The sequence below is a fragment of the Scleropages formosus genome, chromosome 11, assembly GCF_900964775.1.
Source record: "Scleropages formosus chromosome 11, fSclFor1.1, whole genome shotgun sequence".
NCBI classification, from domain to species: domain Eukaryota; kingdom Metazoa; phylum Chordata; class Actinopteri; order Osteoglossiformes; family Osteoglossidae; genus Scleropages; species Scleropages formosus.
Genome location: NC_041816.1, coordinates 999,002 through 1,016,054, shown reverse-complemented (window position 1 = coordinate 1,016,054; position 17,053 = coordinate 999,002). Strand labels below are relative to the sequence as shown.

The 17,053-nt window shown below is 43.5% G+C and overlaps 1 protein-coding gene across 3 annotated transcripts in view; it reads right to left on the bottom strand.

Annotated features, from left to right (window-relative positions):
- The window catches only part of LOC108934662 (zinc finger protein 609-like), an 81,854-nt gene that overhangs the window by 47,893 nt on the left and 16,908 nt on the right, over positions 1-17,053 (bottom strand). For all 3 annotated transcript variants that reach the window (XM_018752663.2, XM_018752664.2, XM_018752665.2), the window contains exon 2: positions 8,853-9,714. In XM_018752663.2, coding sequence (XP_018608179.1) covers positions 8,853-9,599 — 747 coding nt within the window. In that variant the 5' untranslated portion in view covers positions 9,600-9,714. The remainder of the gene's footprint in view (positions 1-8,852; positions 9,715-17,053) is intronic.

The following is a 17,053-nucleotide window of genomic DNA, read 5'->3' as shown; positions in this document are numbered from 1 at the left end:
GAAGTAAAACCAGTCTAAGGAACCCCTGGAAACGAAGAGCTCTCCAAACCAAAGCCCATGAGGAATTTGGCAGGAAGCTTTTGGAGCTTGTTGCTGGCACTTACCTCCAGAATGACTAATAATTTAAGCAGAAAGGATAATTGCGGAGGCACAGAGAAAACATAATGAAATATAAATCAAATGAGAAATCACCTTTGTTGCACATGGTGGCATTTAGAACAACCATGGAACCATGCAGCACATGACCCGACACACACACACACACACACACACACACACACACAGAGAAAACCTTGTGCTCCATATCATTTGTTTCAATACCAGAAAGAATGTGATCATTTACTGCCCTCAGTATATACTTAAATCATCCTGTAAAACAAATAATTTATATTACTTGTTCTTCTTCTGTATCCAACTATTACGCTAAAGAGACTGAGTATAATTTCTTTCAAGTATTCGAGTTTGTCACGTGCACAGTAAAGAGTTCGTTACACCATACAATGAAATTCTTACTCTGTGAATCCTCTCAGCAGCCTATGACATAAATTGTAAGGACATCACAAGGAAAGAAAAACAAGGTGTAAATGACAAATTTACAAAAATTACTATTAGTGCAAAAATCCAAGAAACAATGTAAATACTTGCGAGATTCACTTGACATTCACGTGCCAGGCTGCCGTCACGTTTATTTTGAGTGTGTTTCCTGGCCAAAAAAGGGAGCTTGAACGCTTAATTTTGTGGCCGATTTCATAGAGGAAGATCCACTTTTGCATGCTTAGGGTGAACTTGCAACAAAAAGCAGCATTCTCCCTCATTATTTTGCAAGTGATGGATCGGGCCAGACGACGGTGCGGCGAGGCACGCCGGACATGAAACGGAATCCGAGAGAATGCGCAAAACACAAGAATTCTGAGGTCTCCGTTTCAAAGCGCCAGTATCCAGTAACCTGGAGCTCGTGTCTCCTGGGTACAGGAGTCTCCCTCGCTCAAAGGCCATGCAGAAGCCTGTTTGTGGTGCGCTGGCTAAAGGCCAAACAATAAAAATAAATTTGGAGAAAAAAAATGAAAGAAAACTTGCAGCTCTCGAGCTGCCTGTGTGTGAGCTGGGAATGGAAGCCGTGTGGGTTGGCAGCTCCATCGATTGCCAAGGTTCACTGCTCACGTACTCCTTTACGTGCTGCGCAGACGTAATAAACAGCACTGATCCGCAGGGCAACGAGACGCATATTCAAAAAACAAATTAACTTTTAATAAGGAGAGGGAAAGCCACTCATTTCTTCTAAGCGCTACCAATCACGTAAAAGAGACAACATCACCTACAAAAGACAAAGTTAAAGAAGTGGTCATACAGCCACGGGGCGGCGAATCGCCTTCGTCTTCACCAAGAACCACCAAGTGAACAAAAAGCCTTTCCGAAGTGGTCGGCGCAGCTTGACGCGGTTGGCCTGAAACCTACCTCCTTGCCCTCTGCGTCCGCTTCCCGCTTTGCAGTCATGTGCCCAGGCGGCTCCTGTAGCCCCAAAGCCATTTTCTGCACTGCAGAGACAGAGGCTAATGGCGGACATGTGGAAAACAATTAGCGTCGAGTGTTTTAACTGGAGTAGAGACAGCTCCCCAGGGGCGAGCGCTTCAAACGGGCTGAAGCGGCACGACAGGAGGGGCGCCATCCCCCGAGCCTCCGCGGAAAGGCCGGGAAAATGGCGGCCGATTTGCCCGTTAAGCTGACAAAAGTGCCCAACGCACGTGACACGCAGCGAGCGACAAAACCCCTTTAATCTGAGGACATACTAGGAAGTAAAAAGCAACCATCACCTACTTCGCTGTCAAGATGACTTCCAGGGAAACAAAAGGCAAATGACCTAGTCCTCCGAGAGGACTATTTTCATGGGTCACATGAGAGATGCAAATAAATGAAAAGGTTTAGAAAGGTTTAAAAATTCCGAAACGGAAACACAATAGCAGCCCTTCCCATTACCTAAACACGGGTAATCTTGGCAATTTTCTTACACAGAGAACTGAAGAAAATCAGGCCAGGGCAGTGGGAAGCATGATATTCGAGCCATATCTACCTTTCAGTTTAAGGGCCCAGGTTCAAATCCTTCCAGTAGTGTCCTTGATAAAAGTACTTACATTGAATTGATGTGTTTACATTTTTTCATTTAGCTGATGCTTTTCTCCTAAGTGACTTACAATGTTAAAGATAGTGTATTTAACCTTTTGTACAGCTGGAAAATTTTTCTTGGAGCATTTTCAGGTAAGTACCTTGCTCAAGGGTACTACAGCAGTAGGTGGGATCTGAGCCTGCAACCTATGGATTCAAAGGCAGCACCTCTAACCACTAGCCAACCAGCTGCCCAGATACAGCAAAAATTACATTTGCATTTATTCATTTAGCAGACGCTTTTCTCCAAAGCGACTTCCAATGAACTCTATGTAGTGTTATGAGCCCACACACCTTATTCACCGCGGTGACTTACACTGCTAGATACACTACTTGCACTGGCTCACTCATCCATACATCAGTGGAACGCACACACACACATACGCACGCACGCACGCATACACACTCTCTCTGTGTCACTCACACACTATGGAGGAACGTGAACAGCGTGTCTTTGGAGTGAGAGAGGAAACCGGAGCACCCAGAGGAAAACAACACAGACACGGGGAGAACATGCAAACTCCACACCGACTGAGCGGGGATCGAACCCACATCCTCTCGCACCACCCGGGCACCGTGAGACAGCAGCGCTACTCACTGTGCAACCGTGCCGCCCTAAATTAAACTGGTAAACCATTATGAATAGCTTAGTTTACAAACCTAACACTCTATGTTGCCTTTGACAAAGATGTCAGCTAAATAACAGTTAATCAGAAGCGGAAAACTGACAGTATGTCTTTAAGCCAGTTAGAATATACTTTAAGGCACAGTTCAAGCATTCACACATTCCTGAATAACATGCAAAAACTTGATGTCTACATTCTTCCTCCATAATCTCTCGCACTCGGAGCTTCTACGTTCTCACTGTAGAAGACTCTTGCTTCAAAATGCCTTCTCTACTAGCCCAATGTAAGAATCACTGAAAACCAGCTCATTATGTAAGCATTTTATCTGTTACCTTGATGCATACCTAAATGTAGTCTCCAACCATGACGTCTCCTGACAGATACACCAGGAGATATCACAACGCAGACAACAAAATACACACGTACAAACTTGCGTTAATATTTTCTACTTCAGATATTCTGAGCATATTAATTTCAATAGACTGTAACAACATCCCCTTACTCCCCTTATGAGAGATTTTTGATTTGGTCCAAGAGAAAAACAAGCAACAGGAGCTGAGAAAAGGGGATTCTGGGAGCCTTCCTGGGAAAGGATGGCTGATCTACCCAGCAGCACACCAGCTCACCAGCTCATGTGTCCTTCCAGAGTTCTCAGCCAAAACAGCACCATCCACCTGGCCCTCATGAGAAACGAAGAGGTGCACATTAGCACAAACCTTCCCTTCAGCAAAGCCAAACAGCAACAGGGAACCTTCATTGATAAGAGGAAGCAAAAGAATTCTGCCAGTGAGCAAAGCTTCTGAATTTGCATTTAATAGATAAGCCGTGAGTTAATTTCTTATGCAAAGTTTTACAGGTGACCTAGGGCTCTGCAAGCAAGCTGTGATTTTAATGCAGAAGGTCTTCTCTTGGTACCCCATATGAAGTGCGGCCTGAAACTCATTAGTGTTACAAATCAGAAAGACAATGCTGGAAATGGAACACGAACACTATTCTTACTAAATATCCCCCAAATACCTAAGACGGCCAGTCCTGGGTGTGTGTCCCCCCCATCCTTGCACCCTGTGTTTGCCGGGTTAGGCTCTGGCTTGCCGTAACCCAGCTTGGGACAAGCGGTTGTGGACAGTGTGTGTCTACCTAAGATGGAAAGGTCTGTATAATCCATCTCTGAACGCTTAAGGAGCAACAGCTCAAAAGTGTCCAAGGACTCATGCAATTTCCTTGCAAAACAGCACTCAAACCCCATTGCTGCAGTGCAACAAAATTTTTTCCCCCCCAGAAGATGACAACATTTCAAATTCCACCACCTGGGTGACTGTACTGTGCCGAGCGAATGATGTGGTCTATGAACAGTGTTTCAGATGTGAACCATGGGCTGAATGACCAGGTGTTCAGATGAGTAACTGGAACTCCAATGCCCATTTAACTAAGCCAGGACTGAGCAAAACACAGCTGCTATTAGCCTTCAGTTCCAGCTCAAAATTTGATCTTTATGAAATGCTGCATAGCAAACCAAGATTTGCAAGCAGTTTAAAAACAAGACGAGTATTGACCGAAGAGAACACCCACTGATTTCCTTTAGATCCTGGATCCTTCCTGTACAATAGGATTCTGCTGGTAACTATATATGATCATCATCAGAAACTACACACAGAAACAGATCCAGCTTCTGAAGGCAGAAAACTCCTTTCTGTAAAGCATGAAATATAATATTTTTAGTACCCCTATTGTGATAGACAGTAAAGAACCAGTTTCCTACAACCTTAAAACAGCTTCTGCATTGGCAAGAATGTACGATCCTTAACTGCTTATCCACAAAGATATTTTTCGGCAACTGTCCAATTTAAATAAGTAAAAAACATCTTTGACATCAGAACACAGCACCTACATTTCAAAACACAGCAACGATGACAAACATTCACTGTAGCTTACTCCAAGTCGGAATCGTTTGACAGTCGGCTAGAAGAAAGTCTGAAAAAACCTCAATCTGAACACCAAAAGTGCAAGAGCATGACTAATGGAAAGTACAAGGAGGGCATTTTCCACCCAGCCAAGCAAACTTTACGAAGGTTTTACTCTTGTAAAGAGCTCAGTTGTCTTTGAATGGTCTTCAAAAATTTTGCATGCACCACTGAAAACGCAGAAGGCAGCTCTTGACGCAGCTTTGCCTCAAACGAGGCACCCCTGGCTACATATCACGGACACCGTGTGAGTGGTCTGAAAGCAACCAGCTGGTGCGATCCATCTCCAAAGCTTTGAACAGACAGACGTGCTCCCAAAATTCTGTCACTTAGAGCTCCGAGACCCAATACTGCCTTCGCACAATTCCAAGCAACTCTGAACGACTTAGCACTCCATCTTGTATGTGAGATACTCCAGGTGCAAACACTGCAGAGCTGTTAAACTACATTCCTTCACGTCTACAAAACCCGGTAGAAAAACCAATAGAATCCCAACAAGTCACTCAACATCATGAATTTCACACACGTGTATAGGCTAGTTATTCTACATTTGTTCATTTTTCTACGGAAGGATGGAACAAGTATTAATCATACGTCTCCCAGCCAAATAAATAACTATATATACACAATTAAACAGTAGCACTTGGGATGTGCTGCAACATAATGACAGCCGTCACAAAGTCAGCAGCACTCAGGGTAAGCAAATGGGCCCATTTCTCTCCAGCTGTGCAGTTGTGATTAAACCCCGTGATGGCTACATACATTGACTTTGTGAGCAGATTGACTTTCATTTTCAAGTGACACTGCTGCCATCATTTAGCTGTGATACTTTCAGTCTCATATGATCTTGACAGCACCTATTCAGGAAAAGCCAATGAGTTTCCTGAAGGCTTATAATTGGGGTGAAAAGGGGGAGGGGGAAGAAAAAAGGAGGGGAAAAAAAAAAAAAAAAAAACAGGAATTAAACCCATTTAACATTTTATAAATCAGAATTGGAGATTTGCCTTGTTGGTTGGTTCGCTGAAGTTCCCTCACCTGTAAGTTCAACATGTTTCAAGTGATTGATGTGTGCGCTTAGGGAGCACCCATACGGTGAATCAAAGGCGGTCCTCAGCTCTGGTGATGACAACTCCTGCAGAGATCAGTTGGCATTTGCACTCCATCAGGAACCAGTCCATTATTATGGAAGCGTAGGGATTGCAGGGTATGAGAGCCGGAGTGAAAAAAGCATAAAGGGGCACAGAGACTCAACCCACACATTTAAATCCCTTTCCATAAACTGAGCTGCTCGGTACAGAAGGAACCATAACAGTATTACAGCAGGAGGACACACTTCATTCTCACCAGTCTACCATGAAAATAAATACACGTTACAAGTTATTAGTAACCAGTTAAGCTTATCACGAAGGCCTATACTGGCACTACAGTCAACTGTTCACATTTATTTAAGACTCGTGATATCTTGCGAGAATCTGAAGGAAGAAATAATGCTAAATAAGAGTTGAACAAATAAATGTAATAAAAAAAAACCACTATGTATGTGCAGAAGTATACTAAATTTAAAATTAAATGCATAAAAGAATGAGTGATTAAAAATGCTACTGTGTGTTATATGAAGCTCTGGCCTTGTTTTCAGAAAATTTTGAGAAGCCACACTGCTTTACAGTTGGCTGCTCTCCATATGTAACGAAGACTCAGGACTTGTAGATATTGGTGGGCAGAGGCAGGAAATACTGAAAGCCAAACAAATCAAAACGAAACCTAATGAACAAATGGCTGTACAAGAAAAAACCCTACAGTGTATCTAATGAAACCAAGAGTATATCAAGAAAGATTATTCAATACAACTGCCACTATTTCCACTGGTAAAAACAAGTAGTTATAGGAGTCACCTTGTGCTCGAAGGAACAGGGACTGAATCCCACTCCTGCTGCAGTACCCTTAATCAAGGTAGTTACCTTGAATTGGTACAGTAAAAACCACTCAGTTCAGTAAATTAATAAATGGATAAATCTTATGTCATTTAGTGTACAAAACTAATAAAGTTGCCACGGAGGAAGACGAGCTGAGAAAGGTTAGCAAAAACAAAAGAGCACTGTACTTCAACTAGCACTTTTTGAATTATCGATATCAGCAAGAGACGACTTTCACAACACACGCGTTCATTTACATTTGTTCATTTAGCGGACACTTTTCTCCAAAGAGATGTACATCTTATAGAAAATACAATGTGTGCATTAGCAGAAAGAGAGGAGGACGAGTTCAAAGAGTTCATAACGCCCAGAACAATACAGAACAAGGTAACTGATAAAGGACACATTGTGTGAAGAGAGAGGACTTTGCCCCACTGTGTGTCCTATCATGGCTACGCAACACTCATCACACAGCTTGCTACAACAGGCCATAAAGCCAAGTGGTGTGGCCAATTTTAAAATCCTGCTTCATGACTTATTCACTCCACACTCAATACCATCTGTGTCAACAGTAACACCGGCTTCTTTACAAACTGCAAATTTCCCACAATGCTATACTTTACCAAACAGGCGTCTGGTGGGAATAAGACCCACTGCCTTCTCAAAGATGAACCAGAAAATTATGAACCATGACAGGACTTTGGACCTTATGGAATTATATAGCAGCCTGAAAAGATGGCCATATGGAATCAAGACAATAAATGCTCTAGTGTTGTAGCAGCACATAGAGAGGAGAAAAAACAATTAAGTTTAATGACTTATCTTGGGCTCACAAGCTAAATTATGGTGCACCAATTAGCAAAAGTTCCATACTGACCTGGAGAATTAGTCTTCAAAATAAACCCATACCTGCACTGCGGACAGAAAGCTACGTGGGCTGCCATAAAAGGAGATTAGAGGCTGCAAGGAGAGGCTGAAATGAGCCTTCTTCTAGACGGGGCAGACTAACCACAGTCACTCAGAGTTTATTATCCAAGACCACAGACAAAGCGAGCACAGGACTCACTGAAAGGTACAATAAAATTCACGATGCGAAAACGCCTTGCGTGCTCTGGCAAAGCACTCGTTGCACTCAGAAACAGAATCAGATGAAGTCCCCTACGAGCTCCAACCACAGCTCAAAGGAAAGTAATGTGGTTTCTTCAGGTGTTCACAAAGAGTAAGCAAACAGCACCCATCTGCACATTTGTCCAAAAGTCATTTCTCACTTTCTGTTCCCTTGGAAACATGCAGATATTTGTTTTTTTAACAGCTTCAGCACACCACCCTGATATGAAGTTCTTTCCATGTATGAGGAATGATTACACTCTTTCTCACACACACACACAATTGTTTTTCATACAATTCCTCAGTAGGATTACTACCAGTGTCGGAATTTTCTGCATTATACTCAAAATAGAGCACCTCACACATTCATACATTTTAGGATCAAACATGGTGCCCAGTTCTAACCTGTTAGAACTGGAAATATATGGAGTCAAGGCTGTTAACCCGTTTCCAACCAGTGGCTGTCACCAAAATGTGCTGCCGTGTGCGCACATGTGTGAGAGCCAGGTTGGGGCAACCCCCTTTTTTTTTGGTTTATTCTACCCATTGTTGGAAGCTTCTCAATGTAAGTACTTTCATTCAACTTCACTTGGATTAACAACTGAATTGCTTTCTTGAAGATAACCAATCGCAAGATAAAGATACCTGCTGCCTACTTCACCGTAAACTATGAATAACAACAGTGCAAAAAAAAAAAAAAAAAGTTTAACAACAACAACAAAAAACCTGTATAATTTTATGCCATTGCAACTGCTACTACACATGTTTACAACCTGGGTACAATCAAGACAATGAGAGTAAAGGAACCACGCACATTTAACAACCCTCCAAATAAAAGCCAGTGTTGAGAACACGAAAAGCAAAACAACCTATTGTGAAACAGCAACTGCAAAATTCAGACCACACAAGCAAATGTTTCAACATTTAAAAAAAAAAAAAAAAAAGTGTACCAATACTTGCATGCTACCCAAGACAATAAAACTCCACACAACACTGACTATTTCCATACAAGCTCACACTGTTAGCCAAATGCAGCCAATTGGAACGCCAAGACATCTCTGTTCTCCTATGGAGAGCACACTTACCTTCTCGCTCTTCACCTTCTTTATGGACCTGCATTCGCCGTTGTCCAGGTCCTCCGACTCAGTTTTAATGGCCAATGGTTGCACGAGTCCAGCGGCCTCGAGGGCAATATTCCCAACCTGCTCAGCCGCTGCCAAGTCTGCGTTCTGTGACCCCTCGAAAGAGCCGCCACGGGCCGTTCCCAAAACCAGGGCTTGAGCCCCCGTGTCCTTCTCAGAAGCACCTGCTCCCACCACCTCACTCTTTTCCTTCTTGTTCTTCCCTGAACCCCCCTCTTTGTCCTTTTTACCACTAGGCACGCTGCGGGATGACTTCCCGCCCTTCTCCTGGCCCTTACCAGAGCCAGAGTTCCCAGTGCTCGCCACTCCCATGTTTGCACCCGTGCCAGCGCCCTCTCCCAGGGTCCTTCCCTGCACGTCCTTCTTGGTGCCATCTCCAGCTGAGGTCTTGCTACTGTCCTTCGAGCTCTTATTCCTCTTCGACTTGGACTTGCTCTCCTTGCCCTGGCTGGTGGGCACGGGGCTCACAAACTTGATGTTTTCAGGCAACGCTGCCACGGCGCTTGGAGGCGCTGCCATGCTCCCACCATCCTTAGTGCCAGACATCTCCAGTTTGTCCTTCTCTAGGTCGGCGTCGAGGTCAATGATCAGATTGCCGACTCCAATGTCCCACTCATCGCCGCTGTCATAAGTGTCCACCGCATTCGAGTCCACACCTTTCCCGCCTGCAGTGCCACCACTGAGGGACATCTTAGTGCCAGCGGCCCAGGCTCGCCACAGTCAGGTCCCTCGCCTTCCAAGACTACTGGGGATCACGGCAGCCTCAGGGTCTTGGCATCCCCTTCCCAGCTACCCACATTTTGTCCTAGAGAAAGAGAGAAAAAGAGAGAGAGAGAGAGAGAGAGAGAGAGAGAAAGGGGAGACAAGCAGTGAACACATGGCTATGCAGCAGTTTCCTGTCAGTGAAAACAACATACATCATACAATTTCCTAAAAAAATGCTGGTTCACCAGCTAGAAAAACTGAATTACAAATAGCCTCAGCATAAGAAACCCTTTTTTTTTTGTAACAAACAGAACTAAAAGGTATGTAAATGTCTATACAAAACCAAAGCTACAGCTGCAGATCAGTCAACTGGTCTCATCTCTCATAATTTAAAAAGTGCGGTTCTTAAACACCGATACCTGTTCTAGTAACGTTAGTTTTGGGAATTTCTGGACCGTGTTAGAATGACAAGACTGTTCAAGAATGTGGTTGTTTATGTCTTACACAGCTAGTCTACTCTCATCTCTTCTGCCCTTTTCTGCATCAGTGCTACGGCAATCTGATATTCAGCCGAAACCTACCGTGTAATGCAGACAGAAGGAAAAATGTGAACAGAACTACTGGGTTTTCATTACCTGCTTATTGTTTCATTTTTCTGCATGCATTTATCCTGATCAGAATCAAACATTTCATTTCTGAAACTCATTACGAGGGCTTAGCTCAGCTGCAAGCAATGTATCTTGGTATTTGGTTTGTCCATGTACAACTACGGTTACTGTCAGCCTAGTCGCACAAAAATCTGTTGCTCTCAAGATGCGGGTAACGATAATTATCATCAGGCAGTTAGATGTAATTAGGTTTTGCAAGGCTTTTTAACTTCCTTTTTGATTTTTTTTCCACAACGCTGATAATTAACATGTTGTGGTCTCCTGCTTGTATATACCTTCACTTCCCTGTCATTTGCTCAGCATGGTTTCCACACACCCAGAAAGTCAGAGACACACATGGAACCCATTTCCCCTCATATCTACAGGTTGACGACAAGCGGGCGTGTGAAAAAAAGGATCTCTCAAGTCAAAGCTACAAGACTGACCTAGAAACCGTGTTCTGTACCCCTCGGTGGATTCGCTGAAAGAGACATTCCTTCTGCGGAACGCGGTGACGTGTCAACACAGTGAAGAAAGCAAGCATGAAAATTCCATTTGCTACTTATGTCATTACAAACCATTCAACCTTTAAGCAGCTCGCATTGTGTAATCTACAGCGAGTGATGGCAATGCAGTTTGAACAATAGACTCCTCTATGACTACGGAAACAGATTACTCCCAGGGCCCTTACAATGGCCTTAGACTGGGAAAAATACGAAGGAATTTCTTAAAAGTACCGGGGCGAAAAAAATTACACCAATCATTACCTTACAGCGATTACAGGACTTCACACCAGTAGCCAAAGGAACTGAACATATTCTAAATGTCAAGCATTTATTTAAGTTTATCAGTCCTCCTCAGCAGATTATAACATCTTTCATAGCACGAGTCCAAGCAAAACACAGGCTTCTCACTGGCCTGTTTATATCCACTTCAAAACACACAGGCAGAGGAATAAAGAAAGAAGAACACTCTTCTGTTTTATGAATATTTGAACAAAGCAGCTATTCAAGTGTCTAGAAAACATTACTGGTCTTGCTTTTCTCATAGTCTGACTCGATGACTTGCGTGGAGAGATAAAAGTATTCTTTCAGGGGGATTTGCTCAAATAAATTGGAATAACCCGGCCCCCCAACCCCCGAGTGGCCCCAAAGACAGCCACAGACAGACACAGACACTGAGAGGAGACAGAGACAAAGTAAAGAGGCCAAATGTGTGGCTCCACGTCTAAATCTCCAGCTCATAAGATTACATAAAGCTCTCACTCAAAAGCCTGTAATGCCACCGGTGGCCCACGACTATATAAAATAACCGTTTCCAAATGCTGAACTTTAAAGAAGGGAAGTGGTGGGAGGAGCACATAAATTCTACTTTAACACAACAGTGTGTGCCATTGTTTAGTATTTTAATTAGGAATAGTTATGAAAGGTTTAGCTACCAGCACTCATTCCATTCTGAGATGGTGGATCACCATTTTAAGCTTGATAAGCTTTCGGAGGGAAAGCCGCAAGCAAATGAAGGCAGTTGCAAGGTTCAGAGGTCTGGCGGGACAGGTGGACCTCTTGCCAGACACGGCCATCTCCCCCATGGCCAGGCGCAGGGGTGAGACCCATTGTCTAGACTCTGCCGTAGGGTTTGGTGGGTTTGCAGCAGCCAGATGGTGGGACTGGGGGGTAGGGTGGGAGCAACACGCGGTCTAGTCTGATCCCTTGCTTAGCGGCACAGCACGAGCCATCCGCACGCGGTCGGTGGCTGAGACGAGCAGGAAATCGACACCCGCATGTGCGCCTAGCTAGCTAGCAAAGGCCTGCTGCGGGCTCCTTGAGTTCATCTCAAACAAAAGCAGGGAAGGGAAGCAAATTACTTCATAAAAACAGGACTTAAATGAAGACCTCTGGTATAAAAAAGGCAGTTCACAATACAATACATAATAAAGTTACTGTCCTTTAAATGAACTCTGCGGATCACAGAGACAGAGACGCATTGACATGGATACAAAGAGAAGAGCAGACCTGAGCGACAGCTTTACTCTGAAGCCGAGTTAATCCGACCACTAATTGGAACACAAAAAAAAAAAAAAACAAAGTATGGCGTGAAACGCTTAAAATTCTGTTTCAATATTCTAACAGTTTGGCATTCTGAGGCATTTATAAGAAGTCACAAGCATGTAACAAAGAGTCATAGACGCTCACTGCCACCTACCATAATCAAAGTTCATACTAAAAGTATTTTATTCATACTGGTGTAAACAGTACCTGCTGTGTGTGATCAACAGCAACTCACTGTAGACCACCTTCTTTCCCAGCAGTCCAGTCCTAGGTATAATGGAGCAATGATTCACGGACACATATGTCAGAAGAGATCGGATTCCGAGCTTTGAATGAAGAGGCGGATGTGCCCGAATGACTCTTTACTTGCATTACATTTATTCAGTTAGCTGAATCCTTTCTCGAGAGCGACTTACAGTGTTAAGGTATTTACAATTATTTACCCATTTATAGAGCTGGGTAATTTTTACTGGAGCATTTTAGGGTAAGCACCTCGCTCAAGAGTATTACAGCCAGAGGTGGGAATCGAACCTGCGACCTTTGAGTCCAAAGGCAGCAGCTCTAAACACTAGGCTACGCTGTCCCAAAGGACATTACATTAGGTCACTCTATATACTTTGTCCACAAGGTAAAGACACAGGAGCTACAGAACCAGGTAGTCACAAAAATTCGGTTCATACTGATTATTTGCTCAAGTAAAGCAAGCGGTCTTCGCTAAGGTTGAATGAAGGAAAACATTTCTCAAATACGAGGACTTCACAGAGAGACCACACCCAGTATACATGTTTCAGGCAACATGCAGATCATTTTTCCTCCCCTTTGTGTTCACGAAGTGCGGAACTATTTTCCCAGGAGTTGCGGGTGATCATTGTGAAGGCTTTCGCATTGTTTATGGAACAAATTTCAAAAGCTGCGATTCAGACATTAAAGACTAACACATACATGTGTTTGTTAAAATTTATTAGCAATTTGTTGAATAACGAACAAACCATTATGCAGCTACTCATGTGAGGTATACTGAATCGTGTGGTGGAATGTGACAAATCGACTGTACTCTAAAATCACGTGTCTGCTCCCAAATCGCTTCTGTTGATGTAATGCACTCCTTGTATTTTTTCTCTGAGACGTACATCACTTTGGAAAAAAGCCTCTGCTAAACGAATAAATGTAAAGACCAAATCATGTTACGTTCAGTGTGACTGTGACTCAAATCACTGCGACCGGAAGAACTGCAAGCATTTACAAGTGGTGGCTTGCAAATGAATTATTTCCATACATCTGCAAAAAATAAAATTCCTACAGAAGCAACAGAAGCGTAGGTAAAGACATCTCATCAAAAGTGAAGAGCCTGTGGACACCTCCCGTGGTTATCCTGAGGAGCTCTGGGAAGCAGTGGCTCACAGGCAATTAAAATGCTAAACAGTTTTATGCTCAATAAGATACTTTTGAAACAACTAAACCTAAACTTTGTTTACACGATTAGGGGTGGTGTAAATACACAAATTTAAAGTAAAATGCAAAGACGTACATCACTTTGGAAAAAAGCCTCTGCTAAACGAATAAATGTAAAGACCAAATCATCATTCTTTCAGTTCTTTGGACAATGTACAGCTTCTCAGGGGCGTTTGGCACACCTTGGTTCTCGTGCTTTCTTCGTTCAGCGTTGATCCAGAACATAGAGCGAGCAAATACCTCGGAAGCATATTGCACCGACGACTTGTGGGACCCAGACATTCATGGCTTGAGGTTTGATAACTCCACTATGAGCCCGGTAGACACCACAGCCTCTGAGCTGCTCAACAAGGCGAGGACTGCTGCCACAAAAAGACTCATTTACATGACATAACCCTTCTTTCAGCAGGGAGTCTTTAGTCAGTGCTGAATGCACCATAGCTCATTAAAACATAAATAACAGGTGATATTCTCATTAGGGAATACAAGAATGAAAAACAAAGTCTTTTTTTAATGCACTGATAATGGCCATACATAAATTTGAAATGGGCACTGTCAGTATTTTCACGGACTACACTAACATTCAATCACTTAAATTATCAGTCTTTAGAAGGTTCACATACTCCTGTCAAAATGGCTTTCAGACATTGCTAGCACTCAAGACCACAACAAACTAATTCCATCTGATCGGTCATTCATTAGCTCTTCATCGTTACTCAAAATGTGCTTCAAAACAATCAAGAGTTTGTTGTTGTGGGGACTGGCGAGAACATTAAATCATCTCTAATGGTCTCCCACCACCTGAGGCACGCCAGCTCTTGTAATCCCCTGGGTGCTGCAGAACCCACTCCTGCCGTCTCCACGGCAACACACGGAAACCCAGATCCTCGGCCAACAAATGTGACTGAGTGAACTCTAAATGACTGCCTGTCTTTGCTCCCGGAGATATGATGTTATCTCTGGCTGTAGAGGAGAACAGACCTCCGCTCACGAACACACAGCTGACTTAACACTGTCAAATGACTCATGGTGGCCACACATATTCCATGTTTACCACTCTTTCACTGCTTAACCAATATTTTCATCCAAAGCAACTTACTTCTACCCATTCATACACCTGTGTATCTTACTGAAGAAACAAAGTAATTTTCTTAGGAGTACCATAGCAGAGGCTTCAACTGCAACCTTCGTGTTGCGTGACCAATGCCTTTTGCCCACACCCCAGGGGGTACAGAGAAATACAAGAAAGCAATACAAGAAAAATGATCATTTGTTAATTCAGAAGACACTCTTTTACAAATCAATTTAGAATAACTAGAATTTAGGGGAAACCTTTGTCCAAGGCAACCTCATTTCAGAACTACTGTACACTAAAATATGAGATGCCAACAATAACGGTAAATCCTAAAAAATGTCAATCTCCAAAACTTGTGATTTGAAGCACATACAAGTCTCTGGTAAAATCCATTTCACACATATCAGTGGATCAGATGTATTCATTTAAAATCTGCCTTGCATTCCTTATGTAGAAGATACATTAGCTACTAAACGGAACACAAATAATACATAATGAAACTACACAACAGCATTTCAATGGTAAACTATCTTGAGAAGACAAATCTTTATAGATAAATGTTCGCTCTTTGAGGGTGACACGAGATCAAGTACTTTCAATAATCTCACATTTTTCAGTTTTGCCTTTCTGTGGATTGAATTAGCCCAGTTAATGGAGAGTCTTAGCCTCAACCCACCAGTCCCCACTTCATAACACTCAGCCCCCTGAACAGGTGGCCTTTTCAGTAGACATTAAACACGCAACAAGCATGGGGCCGCGTGCTCAGTCCACTGCTACTGGGCGCTATTTGAAAGGCTGTAAATAACCCCCATAAACTCATGTACTGGAGGCTTTGACAAGGGAGCCAGGGGGCCAGGAAACTGGGAGGCAACCAAGTTGGAGCTGCTGGGGCCCCTGCATCAGAGCATAACCAAATAATTAACCTGTCCATTTGCAGCGGGTCGACCTGAGCGAGGAGGGACGTGGGGTGGAAGAGAAAAAAGGTGGCACAAAAGGAATTTCAGACGACAGCCAGGGAGATGGGATCAATACCGATTCAAAGGGACTGATGGTTCCCTCCGTGTGGCAAACACCTGCTGACAGAAAAAGCACCGATTACACAAGAAAAGCTCCACAAATCCTCTGACCTGCTTGTTGAGAGCCTGTGCCTGGGACTGTTTGCTTCTCGGGCTTTCATTTATAATTCCTCTCGTAATGTAGAGTAATTGAGGATCTCTAATATGCTTCCGCCCCCCTCCCTTTCTTTTTCAAAGCTTACTGTCCCAGAACAAATGGGACTGCCTTCTATGCATGGAAAACAGCTCCCTGGTTTGAATGCGTGTTGCAGAAATGCATACTGCTCAAAGACGTTTCTCAGAAAATCCAGCACGTTCGAGTCACTTCTGACAGCAAGTCAAGAACACGTAACAGAAGGGATTTATTGAACCTGGCCCATGATACACAGGAGCGATTCGCGGGTGCCATTGTTCGTGCCTGACATCCGTTGTTCCGCTATTGACGTAGGTTTTTCTCCCGCACTTAGCCCTGCTGACCTAATGGGAAGCTGCCTGCATTATTTAGCCCTCATTAAGGGTGACAGAGCGACTCCGAAACGCACGCCAGGGCCATAACTCACGGGCTTCGCTATCAGCCACCCTCAGGTACCACATTAACACCCATGAGCTGCCATTCAATCATCATGCCCGTTGGCTGTTTCCAGAGGCCCCCTCCCTCCATCAAATGAAGCAAACAAGAGCTGCAGCTGTCCAGTCTGAGGGTGTAAACAGCTGTGGGGGTCCTCATACCACAGCGCTACAAGGCCGCAATACTACTGGTACTCAGTCCAGTCCACCAGACTTAGCAGGAAGTGGAGGATTAGAAACCATTTTGAGGACCCATCTAAATCAGGGGCCTGATCTCTGCGGGACCCTGTGAAAACACACCTACGAGCAACTGTGCACATTACTTTAGTAGTTCAACCTCAGAAAATAGGCGAGCTTCATTTCTGTTCCAAGTAGCACAGCCCCCTCTTACTGGAATTAATACTTTCTAAATGACAGCACAGGCACATAGATTCCTAGAACATTTGTACCACAAATCCTTGTATTAGTAACCCTCATAACTTTCATTTAAAGCTGTATGCAAATTGTGAAGGTTTTATTGCATACACGGACATAATAGAACTCTAGGAAAAGCAACATGTTGAAAATCTAGCAATGCACAAACTGAGCGTTTTAG